The following is a 12,860-nucleotide window of genomic DNA, read 5'->3' as shown; positions in this document are numbered from 1 at the left end:
TCTTGGTACCACGACATTCAAGCACTCTGGAGTCTTAGAATTAGACACAGTGAATTAGGACAGTGAAATGGAGGAGGAGAAAGAGAGCACGTCACTTACTAGGGTCTTGAAGAAGCTCATAATGGGGCTATTATTCTCTGTGGTATCTACCACCTGGGGGTCCTCCTTCACGGGCCCCAGCACCTCTGGATCTCCAGGGACAGAATAACGCACGGTGTCAATTTCTTGTCCTCTCTCCTTGCTGTCGACTATGTCCTGGGAACAAAACAGAATTTTCACAGTTGCAGCTCCTTGGATGTGGACTCGCAGAGTCTCCCTTTCATTCCGCACCCCTTTCTTCCTTATTCCTAATTCCAGCCATAGCTCTTCTGCCCACGGCCATGCAGGACAATCAGGAGCTTATGAGAGCCCTTCTCTCTTCCCCTCCCTCTCTTGCTAACACATTCATCGAAGTTGGTAGGAGGGACATTGTTTGGGGCCAGAGGGTACCAAACTGAGCAGCACACAGCACAGCCAAAACAAAATCCTTTTTCTCTCAAGTCTGCAAGGAGGTCGTCGGAGAAGCTGGAGAAGCCAAGGTTGTCTACCTTTATGGTCTCCATGTCTGATGATCTATATGTTAGGCCAGAGATGGCTCTGTGGGATTTCCCATATTCCCCAAATAGTCAAATCATGTCAACAACAATAACAATAGCAAGTCATTTCCCAATAACTGCTCAGCTTTGGGGTCAGGGGTTTGTTGGTTCCTGGGATGTGATTGGGAACCGACTTCCATCCTGGACCCATTTTCACCATGACGCTGAGCCAAGACACTGTCACCACTCCACTCCGTGACAGCCGTGACTCTTGCCCTGTTTACTTGTGTTCTGGCAGCCTCACTCACTCCACAGATTTATGCTTCACATCCTTCCAGCCTCCAGTGTCCTCCCATGGCTTTGGAGTCAGGCCCAGACTCTGACATGAGCCCCCTAGTGTCATTCTTGGTGTGCCTCTCTCTGATTCCTCTCTCTCTGTTCTTTCTGGCTGTTTTCCTTGAGTTTCTCAAACACACCACACCACACCACACCACACCACACCACACCACACCACACCACACATAATTTCCAACTTCATGGCTTCGGAATCTTCTGCCCCTCTGGGTTCCTGGAGGTAATTCTTATTTATCCTCCACGTCTTCTTTTAGGATGTTTTAAAAATTGTGTGTGTGTGTGTGTGTATGAATATGTACAGTGAGTGCAGTGTCCATGGAGGCCAGAAGAGGGTGTCAGACCCCCAAGAGCTGGAGTTCCAGTTGGTTGTGAACTTACTGAGGTTGACTGCTGGGAGCCCAGCTAGCGTCTGCTCCAAGAGCAAATGAGCTGCTAAGGCTTAGCTATCTCCCCAGCCCTTCCCAGTCTTACGTGTTTCCTCTTCCAAGGGTCCATCCCTTATCCCTGAAACTCCAGCAAAGCTCTCCTCCCACATCACTGCTCTTTCTACTTTTAATGCCCCAGCATCTTCGCTAACTTCATGCCTCCCAGCTTCTGTCCTTGCACCCGCCACAAGACCAGCATTCCATAAAGACAGAGACTGCATTTATTTTGCCCTGTGCTGTTTCTTAAGGATGGAGGGCAGTGAGGCCACAGAAGACATGCGGCGACTCTGTACTGTATGGGTACTTAGTAGATGAATGGAGGAAGCAAACACTTCATATAGGGCCTGGAGAGAGTGATCAAGAAGGCTAGCCCACCTCGCAGGGACCTCGGCTCAGTTCTCAGCACACACATCAGGTGTCTCACAACCACCGGAAACTCTAGTTCCAGGGGATCCAACCCCCTCCTCGGTGGCACCTTCGAGCATGCAGTGTTCACAAACTCACACAGCATCATAGACACATATAACTAACTAACTAACTAGCTAACTGTCTTTTGAAAGCTTTGTAGGAAGAAGACGAGGATGTCTGTCTAAACTTGCTTTTCTTACATAATAAGAGGGCAGAGTCAGTTCCCCGTTACCAAGCCGACCCTGCCACTCTGCGACATTAATTCTGTTTTCTTGATGTGTTTATTCACACACACACAACCATGTATAATTTTTTTTTTTTTCAGTCAAAGGGTCAGAGGACGTTTGAACCCCCAACGTGTTCTCCCCACTGCCAGTGCTACCAGCTCTGTTGGGGGGTGGTGGAAGGGAGCCCCTTTGCTTCTGTGTGAGATTGCTCACACTGCCCAGGGTGGGAGCATCCAGCAGCCCACAGGGGACTTGGCATCTGTACCTATTTTGATCACTTCCTCTATCAGTGGAGGAGAAAACTGACAACCTTGATCCTAGATCAGATTTTGGGCTTCTGCTCTTGGTAGTTTCCGAAAGCCCAGGATGAACTGATGTGGTCAGAATGTCTCAAACCCGAAAAGCATTTTAGTTAGAGGGGTGGAATGATTTCGGATTTTTATGAGCTATTATAACTCAGACACGATTGCTAGTTATAATACATCATTATTCACTATGGAAATAGTAGGATGGTTAGGTTTTTTTGTTTTGTTTTGTTTTTTTACATTTTAAAAAAGATCTATTTATATGTACTAGTGCTTTGCCTGCCTGTATGCATGTGTACCACACACCTGATGCCAAGGGAGGTTAGAAGAGAGAGTCAGACCCCCTGGGACTGGAGAGACAGACAGTTGCGAGTTGCCATGTGGGTGCAGGAAATCGAACCCTCGCCCTCAAGAAGTGCTCTTAAGCATTGGGCTGTCTCTCCGGTCCCTCAGGGTTACTTTCTATGGTCAGTCTGACACAAGCTAGAATCGCCTGAGAAGAGGTGTCAAAGGAGCAGTTGTCTGGATCAGCGCAGCCTGTGGTCACATCTGTGTGGATTATCTTAGCAGTGGAAGGCCTGCCCTTGCGGCTGTCACACTTTACAGTTGTTTGGACAATGACAGGGAGATGAGGTCGCTGGCCCAGAGTCTCACTGATAACAAGACTCCACAGCCTCTGGGCGTGGCGGTGCACACCTTTAATCCCAGCACTCAGGGAGGCAGAGGCAGTCGGATCTCTGTGAGATTGAGTCCAGGACAGCCAATACTACACAGAGAGACCCTGTCTCGAAAAACCTAAAAACCAAACCAAACCAAACCAAACCAAACCAAACCAAACCAAACCAAACCAAAAAAAAAAACGTAACAGACCTTCACCACTATCAACTCAGCTTGACTGATGTCCCACAAGCAAAGAAATTCAACACTATGTAAACAAACCCCAGTGGGTGGAAAACCAATAGCTTCACAAGAGTGTCCATAAATACATACCCAATTCTAAAATCCTCCAGCAACGTCCTCTACCTTAAACACTTAAGCATTGCTCTTAGAATCTGTCTAAGCCACACCCCTTTCTTGAACACAGCTTCTTCATGCTTTAGATAGTCTCTCCGTTATCAGGACCTTTACAAATCCGCCATCTTGATCTCACAGAAACTGTCAAAAGCATTTTATAGGAGAGGAAAGCGAGTGCCAAGAGGCCTCATCATGTTTGAGGCCACGCAACGACCAAATGTTACCAATAGCACTGGTTCATCTGCCTGGTATCCATTTCTCCTTGTGGCAAAGGACCCAAATAATCCCTCCTGCATCCTGTTCCCATTTCTCTTCTGACACTTTTGTGTTTTAGTGTTTTCCCCTTACATTTCTCTATTGCGGCTTTAGAGGTCCTTTTGAAGTTCCTGGAACATGACAGGCAGGTTCCTGCCTCAGCTGTACATGGGCTCCTGCTTATGGAGAGCTTTCAAGTCTTTGCCAACTGTTACATTTTCATTGAACTCTTTTCTTGCCACCCTGCTTTAAAATGCCACAATGATCCAGTACACCCTGTGTTCTAATTTCCTTATTTTTCTAGGACATTTTTGCTCTATCATTAGACCTTCCTTCCATCAGGGACTTGTAGTACTGATGTCTGGAGAGTTTTGATTTTCATGATGGAGGGTCTGACTGGCATTGGGTAGGCAGACACAGGAAACACAGCCAGACATATTCTCCAATACACAGGATGGAGAATTTTCCAGCCTAGGCATCAAGCAGAAGCAAGGAGATGGAGAAAACCCTCACTGTATCAAAAATATTACTCATTCATTTCTTTGTGCTCTCTTTCACCCTAGAATAGGAAGGAAGCTTTGTTCTCCTTCTCCAGTGTCCATCACTTACACCTGGACTTGTGCCCACAGCAGATGCTCAAGAAGAATGGATGAATGAACAAATGAATGATTTGATCTGAACAAGACCAGCATCTGGCTGCTTTCCAATATCACAACCTATTCATTGGGCTTCACCAAAATTAAAAGATCTCATCCTAGTTTCTTCTCCTGGAGCTGTGAGAAAACAGTCTAACAACTTAAGGGAGGCAGGGTTTCTTTTAGCTGACAGTTCCAGATCATAGCCTATCATGGCAGGGCAGCCAAGGAGTCTGACGCAGTGGATCCCATTACATATGAAGTCAGAAGAAGAGAGCAATGCATGCACACATACTGGAACTCACCTGGCTTGTCTGTCTAGGGAATGGTGTCACTCACACTGGCCAGGTCCTCCCACCTCAACTGACGTGATCAAGGTAATTGCTATCAGACACGCCCAGAGGCTCATCTAAGCGATTCTAAATTTTGTTAAGCTATCAACACCGTCATAGTCACTGTTCTATTGCTGTGAAGAGACGCCATGACCACAGCAGCTCATGTAAAAGAAAGCTTTTCCTTGGGGCTGGCTTACAGTTTCAGAGGTTAGTCAGTATCATCATGGTGGGGAGCACGGCAGCGTGCAGGCAGACATGGTGCTGGAGAAGCAGCCGAGAGTTCTACATCCTGAACCACTGGCAGCAGAAAGAGAAAAGTAACTAGGCTCGGCGTGGGCTTTTGAAACCTCAAAGCCTTCCCTCCCCCAGTGACACATTCCCTCCAACAAGGTCACACTTAAGTTTTATAATCCTTTCAAACAGTTCCACGCCCTGGTGACCAAGATTTCAGATATGTGCAATGATGAAGAACATTCTTCTTCAAACCACCACAAACGCTATCCCAGTTCTGTCCTGTGAAATATCTAGAATCTATAAGAAACTCTTAACATGGTTCAGAGCACTGGCTGCTCTTCCGGACGACCTGGAATCGGTTCCCAGTATCCACATGATGGCTCATAACCATCCTTAACTCCAGTTCTAGGGGATCCGATGTCATCTTCTGGCCTCTGCCGAAAAACACTCATACACATAGAATAAAAATATAAATCAAAACAAATGAACAAACAAACAACAGAGATGGTTCAGCACCTGCTGCTAAGACCAATGACTTAAGTTCAATCTCTGGGACCCACATGACAGAAGGAGAGAAATGACTCCATAGTTGTCCTCCACATGTGCTCCACGGCAAACGCATGGGCACATGCAAATAAGTGTATATAATATATATTTAAAAAAAACCCACAGTGAGATAGTACCGCGTCCTCACCAGAATGGCTAACATAGAAAACAGTGACGATACTGGCTGCTGACAAGGATGCAAACTAAGTGCTCATGTGTGGCTGATAGAAAACACAGCTAGAGTCATCTCTCAGCAATTTCTTTAAGGTGACAAGAGAGCATTCAAGTTCGGTGCTGCCAACATCAAGTGCAGCCAGTGACTCTGCTCCTCTGCCAGCCTTTCCTTTCTTCTTCTCTTGCTGTCTGCTCTGCACCCCTCTTTGTTTGTTTGTTTGTTTGAGAATATCTTTTAGGCTGCAAGGTGGCTCAGTGGGTAAAGTCACTTGCCACCAAACCGTCAATCGGAATTTGATTCCCAGGACCCACATGGTAGAAGAAAAGAATTGGCTCCCGCAAGCTGTCCTCTGACCTCCACAGACGTGTACGTGAGCATACACATAGACACAAATGAATGTAAATGTGAAAACAATATCTTTTGTTTATTCTTCAACAGCTTCACACATCTATACAATATATCTTGAGCATATCTGGCCCAAGCCCCCCACTCACCCCCAAAGCTGTCCCCCCCCGATACACACCCCTTCCGTCTTTGCATTCTCTCTTTTATTTTGTGGTCCATGGAGTCCAGCTGCCCGCTGCAATGTTCGCTGATCTTGTTGGCTTGATGTCCTGAAGGGTTGGCGTGAGAAGCCACAGCTGCAGAGAGGACGATGGTCATGCCGTGCCCCGGAACACAGAATTTGCAGTGCTCCTGTTTATCCTCCAGTTCTTACATTCGCCTCTGTCATCTCTGCTTCAGTGCTCCCTGAGACTTGGGGTGGGGGTGATGTCAGTGTCCCATTTAGGGCTCACCACTCAACAGCCACTCCCAGCACTTTGGTCAGCTGTGAGTCTCTGCCTTTAACTGTTGTCTGTGGCAGAAAGAAACTTCTCGGACCAAGGCTGAGGGCAGTCCTAGCTATACTCCTGGACATTTCTGGAGAAACACATCCCATATTCACAAAACCCCGTACATTAATGTCCACAGTGTCTTTATTAGTAACAGATCCAAACTGGGGGAAGATGAAATGATTAAACAATTTTTAAAAATGGTTAAACAAACTGGTAAACCCACACATAGCACGGAGTATTATTACTCAGCAGCGAAACAGGAAGGAAAGGGCAGCTCTATTGCATCAATCTGTAGCAAAGCCTATGAAGGGAAAATGACGATCAAAAAAATAGTCAAAGCATAGGACCACGCTTATATAACAGCCTTGAAATGGGAAAGCAATTAGAAGGTGAGGATTGGAGGGGACCTGAGGCACAGGTCAGCAATCCCAGCCCATAGGAAGCTGAGGCTGGAAGTTTGTGAGTTTGAGGTCAGCCTGAGCTACACAGAAGTTCCAGTCTAGCCTGAGCTGCACAGTGTGACATTGTCTTGGGAGTTGGGGGAGGAGGTGGAGTGGATGCAGGTATGCGGGGATGGAAATATTCTCTGTGTCCACATCAGTGCCAGCACCTGGCTGTGACACTGCACAGTCAGTTTGTAAGATGCCACTGTGGAGCACTGCTAGGCTAGGGGATTTCTCCGTCTAGTCCTCCCACTGCCCGTGAACTGCTTCAAGTGTCAGAAGAGAAAGAAACTTCATGCAATGTGCTGGAGGAGGGCCAGAGAGCCCCTCCAGAAGCCTGGTGGTTCCAGGAAAGGCAAATGAATCAGCACGTGGTTGTTAAATCTAAGGTGACCTTAGACTTCAGCCATGTGACAGATACTCTGTAGCCACAGATTTTACTGAGGAACGTGTAAAGGGAAGGGAGAGTGCTCGTTGTCATTTTAGTAGTAACCTCACTCACTAGTCTGCTCTGTGCCACACCGGTCCTCAAGAGGATTGACAAAGGATGCTCTACTTACAATTCCAGTTTTGCAGATGAAGAGATTTGTGTATGTAAAGAATAAACACTTGCTTATGATCAAAGAGTGGGGGCTGAAGTCTGTCCTGCACAATCCCACGGTGAAAGGCTTGTAGGCAGCATGCTGCCTTAACTGCCTCATCTCTCTCCTCCAGGTTTGCTTGAATATCTTCTCAGCAAGGGATTCGAACTTAAGTCCACTCTTCCCTATTCTTCATTGCTGTATATTTCCCCATGATTCCAAATGCCATGCAGTCCATTTTTCTCTAAAGATGTGTGGGACACGAGTGCAAGACATGGATGTCACTGCAAACCCGTGAAGGTGAAGGACATCTTGAAATATTGAAGAGACAAACAACACCCAATTTGTGTCTGTGTGTATTTAACTTCGTATCATAGCTCTACCCAAGCTTGGAGGAGTTAAAAACACTAGAAGAATACATGAGGAAAACCTTATAATTCTGGACTTAAAGTTGTATCCGTGACATGAAAGCTACAAGTCAAGAAAGCAGAGTGGAAAGTCAAAATTCCAAATGTTGTAAAAACCCTCACCAGGCAGGCTGTAGTAACAGGTGCCCAGGTATTAATGATGAAGTATTCAGTTTGGATGGAGGGCAAGTTGGTATTGCTTACCAAAAATAAAAAATAAAATTGCCTAGCAATTCCATTTCTAAGAGTTTATTCTAAACCTAACATCAAACAGGCCAAATGACAAGTGGAAGAAGGTGCTAGAGAGGGTGACAAACAAACAAACAAACAAACAAAACAAAACAAAACAAAAACTGGGGAGACAGGCAAAGATCATGAATGGGTCATGGCTAAATACATCATGGTTAGTCTGTCTATTCAGTAGAACATTGAATAGGCATGATGAATGAGAAAGCTCTTTATGAGCAGACAAAATATTAACTGATTTAAAAGCATGGAGCAGTGTGTATACAATAGTATTATTTCTGGAAGAGGGAAGAAATAAGAATTCAGATCTTATTTCTGTCCAAAGAAGTGATAGAAATCTGTGCAAAGAAGTGATAGAAAGATACAGTAAAATGCACAGGGTAATAGTCCATGGCAAGACAGACAAATGTATCGATTGTAACTTCTTGTTTTTGAGTCTGGAGAATGCATTACTGTGTTGGCTGGTTACAACTGTCAACTGACTTGACACAATGTAGAACCCCCTGGGAAGAGAGTCTTAATGAGGAATTGTCTAGATCTAGTTGGCCTTTGGGCATGTCTGTAGTGGGTTATCTTGATTGTTGATTGATGCAGGGAGACATGGCTCATAGAGGGTGGCACCATTCCCTAGGCTGTGCTCTGGACTGTTTAAGAATTCTCTTAAATCAGTAATTAACTAGCTGACCCAGAGCTCACACCCTGACTTCCTGGAAATGATGGGCTGTAACCCAGAATTATGAACTACAATAAACCTTTTTTTCTCCCAAGTTGCTTTTTTTTGTCAGAATGTCTTAGCACAGCACGGAAATGCAACTAAGACAGTTTATAAAATTTGAAGGTAAGTAACCTGCACGACTAGTGAAAACATAATGACCACCTCTGGGGTCAAAGTAAATGAGGCTGAAGGTTGGGCTCCAGCCCTCGGCTAACCAGTTTCCGGCTCAAACCATCTGTGTGTTTCTTGCGGGACCATCTTTGTCCTTAACCTCAACTGTGCCCTAGCTAGCCACAATTAATACCGCTAGTAAGGTTCCCGGACCACTCTAGAAGTGTGTTCTTCAGGAAATACCCGGAAACTCCTTTTAAGCAAACAGGTGTGGGTAATTATTCCCTGTGTCAGAAGCCTAGGTGTTTTTCTCCCTGTCTGTTGGCTTCAAAGAACAAACAGGAAGGAGCTCTATAAGCCACGGTAATTCGTTAGGATGAGAGATGCGGCCTCCCGGTAACTAGGCTTTTGGTGATGAAGCCGCATGATTCTTGGCCTTCCTCCTTCTGAGACGTGCCAGTCAATCCTCAGCCTAGGGTCCTGGGAACAGGACCACGGCTTGGCTAAAGCTGGCTTCATTTTGAATCTTTAGACCCAGAACCCGGATTGAGAAAGCGCAGGAGCTGCTGAATGGGGGCGGAGGAAGGCGCAGAAACGGGTCCTTGGCTCCTTTCCATTCTTTCAACCTCTTAGAAACTGGAGCCGGGTGCTGCCTAGGATCAAAGGAAAGCGAGGAATCCGGCTTTCCTCTCTCCACCCCCTCCCCGGGATGCTGCAACAGCCCAGACTGGTTCATCTGCCAGGCAACGCGAGTCTCTCAGTCCCTTTTCTTCTCCCCAGAGCAGAGGCACCTACAGGGAGCCATTCCATTCAGGAAGAAAAAGACGTTTGCTTCCTTCTTGGAGATACAATTGAAACGCTAATTAGCCCCAAAAGGAAGCAAACTAGCAAGCAGGAATAAGCTACTAAAATGATTTTTGTGTGGTTTTCGTTAGGATTGTGATCCCCCCCTGCCCCCACCCACATACATAACCACAGAGCTCAGAGTTACTAAGGAAATCAAAGGTATATTAACCACGCAGGGTGGATTTGCTTCTGTTTTTCCCACGATTCCCGTCCTGACTCACACCAACGAATAAAAACGCATTCCCGTGGTTTAAGCCCGGGGAGGGAGTGGGAAAGAACGCAACCGAGGCAATCCAGGAACCGTCCATCAGGAAAGGGCGCCAGAAGCTGCCGCCGTCGGACGGCGCCGGAGACAGGTTTAGTTTGAAAAGCCAGAGTTGTTTTCAGAGAAAGGAATTGCCACGCGAGGTCTGGACCGCTGAGTTATCTCTTGTGAACGCCACCGCGACCGGCAAGGGAGGGATGAAAACGTCCAGAGCGACTCCAGTCCCACAGCGCCACCTACTGCACGAACCTGGGAAACGGTGCACGTGTGCGTTTCTGCCTTGTGTTTTTCTTGGGTGAGTCAGTACTCTTTCTGTGAGGGAGATCAGCCAGGCCTGGCAGCTCACCCCTGGAAGCCCAGCATTCGAGAGGCTGACGCAGGAGGATTGCCTTCATCAGTGTAGGTTGTATTGTAATACCCTTTCTCAATATTCCTCTCCCAAAAAAGCCCCTAAAAATAGTAACAGAAAATAAATATAAAGGAATAAACAAATGGGGGTGGGGGGTGGGGAGTGTTTCCAAACCTACTGAGCCTTTATGGAAATGAAGTCTCTGCTAATGATTTCAATATTTTTCATTCCCCCGTTCACTGTGGAAGAGTGGGTGTGCACGGGGAGCTTGGCAGAAAGTAAAAACCTAGTTCTTTCCGAACTCTCAACTTTTCTCTTGCAGAGGACTCTAGGATTAAAAAAAAAAAAAAAAAAAATCTTTGTGCTGGGGATTGAGCACTTCAATAGCAGGGTGTTTGTCTAGCATCCACGAAGTCTGGGATTCCACAAATAAAAAGTAAATAAATAATATTGTGGATAAAATATTGCTCCGTGCCTCAATAGATACTTGATTATAAAGTGGGTCATTTGGAAGGCAAGTGTGGTTGGATTTTTTTTGTTGTTGTTGTTGTTTAAATTTGTGTTGTCACCACACAGGTTTGAAACAAGCCACCTAGAGTTCCATGCTTGTTAACTGGGGAATGATCAGATTTCAAATGGAAATAAAGTAAAGCTTAAAATATAAACCTCTAAGGGCTGAAGAGATGGCTCAGCAGTTAGGAGCAGTTGCTCAACGGAGAGAGGGTGTGGCACCTACATGGCAGCTCACAGACACTGTAACTCCAGCTCCAGGGCATCTGACACCCTCTTCTGGACTCTGGGGGCACTGCACGCATGTGATAAACGTGAGCAGACAAAACATCCATAGAAGTAGTATGTATAGATATATTAAGGTTCACATACATGTATATTACATTAATATATATATGTTCTTCTCTGCCATGTTTTCCAAAAATGATCTAGGAATTCCCACTCACTTTCTCCCTGTGTGGAGGAAGAACTCTGCTTCTTTTAGTTGCCTTTTCTAGTTGAGTTGAGTAACAAGTATCTATGTAGTGGCTCCATGCTGGAAATGGTCGCCTGTCTTTGATCCTCTGCAGACAAACCTCAGTGTGTACAAGCCTTGTCTGCGTTTCCCCAGAGAAGCCCTCACAGGGCCCCATCACTGGATTTACACCACTGAAAGCCGTTGGCTCAATGGGGATTTCTTACATCAACCACACGGGTTGTTTGTGGTTGGAGGTGGAAGGTAGAAAGAACGTTCCAGAAGGCCATCGGTTCCTCCTTGCTTCCCGTTGCCAACAGTCGCCTTCCTTCCTTCCTTCCTTCCTTCCTTCCTTCCTTCCTTCCTTCCTTCCTTCCCTCCATCTCAGTGTCTCTTCTCCTTGATCAGAAGGCTGGTTTGTCAGCTTGACAGGCGAATAGAGATTTCCAGCTTAATGGAATGTTTCCCTTGCTTGTGTTTTTGTTTTGAGACAAGGTCTTATGTAGCCCAGGCTGGACTCAAACTCACTACATAGCTGAGGATGACTTGTATCTGGGACCTTCCATCTTCTTGGTGCCGGCCCAGTGCTAGGAATGGAACCCAGGGCCTCAGGTAACACTAGGTAACACTCTCCCAATTGAGCTGCAGCCCCAGCTTCTGGCTCTGGTTTTCAGCATCAGTAATTACTCTGGGGCTGCACCTAGGGACGCAGAAATGAGCTCATTCTTACCTAGGGCTTGAAATGGAGTGTGAGTTTTGCTGCTGGCATAGTGTTGACACACATGCTAACAGGGCAGAGGGCAGCGAGGGCTTACAGGAGGCACCTCTGTCACACACATTCCTCAAGACTGATAATTGCATTTCACAATTATCTGAGGGGAAGAAAAGCAGCATTAAAAACTGCCTCAAACTACCACAAACTTGTAACCCGCTGTCTAGGACAGATATGTTGTGTATTTCACAAACTTTCCCAAGAGTAAGAAGTGCTTTTAGTGCTGCTGAAAATGGAAAGCAGACTTCCTAAGAACTGGCTGGTGTTATGGAAAGAAAACACACACACACACACACACACACACACAACACACACACAATACACACACACACACATTTTTACTCATCATTTAAGATAACGCTTTCCAAATTCTCCTCTCAGCCATTTTAATCATCACTTGCCTCTTTATTTCCTACCCCAATTTATCAACAGTTTTTGCACTTGGGAACTGTTTGCTCATTTATTTGTGTGAGGTTTTTGTTTGTTTGTTTGTTTTTTGAGACGGAGTCTTGTGCAGTCCAGGCTGGCCTCCTGCTCGCTCTGTAGCAGAGGATAACCTTGAACGCCCACTTCTCCTGCCTTCAGCTCCCACACAATTCGACTGCAGACCTGTTCCCTCACATCCCTTTATTTTCTCAGTTTGGAGTTAGCCTTCTCAGCGGATGAGCGCTCCTGAGCGCTGGAAGGGAGAGCAGGAAGTGAAAACAGCAGGCTTGCTCTTCAGATGTGTGGCCTTCATGACCTGAGGGTTCAGTGCTGGCATCCCTTCAGAACGTCCTCGAGGGCTGGTGAGAGGGCTGAGCAAGTCAAGGTGCTTGCTGCCAAACCTGATGACCA

At 46.2% G+C, this 12,860-nt stretch overlaps 1 protein-coding gene across 5 annotated transcripts in view; it reads right to left on the bottom strand.

Annotated features, from left to right (window-relative positions):
• Positions 1-12,860, bottom strand: part of Bcas1 (brain enriched myelin associated protein 1) — a 73,598-nt gene that overhangs the window by 43,399 nt on the left and 17,339 nt on the right. For all 5 annotated transcript variants that reach the window (XM_021631252.2, XM_060382774.1, XM_060382775.1 and 2 more), the window contains exon 4: positions 100-255. In XM_021631252.2, coding sequence (XP_021486927.2) covers positions 100-255 — 156 coding nt within the window. The remainder of the gene's footprint in view (positions 1-99; positions 256-12,860) is intronic.

The sequence above is a fragment of the Meriones unguiculatus genome, chromosome 4, assembly GCF_030254825.1.
Source record: "Meriones unguiculatus strain TT.TT164.6M chromosome 4, Bangor_MerUng_6.1, whole genome shotgun sequence".
Lineage (NCBI taxonomy): Eukaryota > Metazoa > Chordata > Mammalia > Rodentia > Muridae > Meriones > Meriones unguiculatus.
This window is presented reverse-complemented; position numbering and strand designations above follow the sequence as displayed.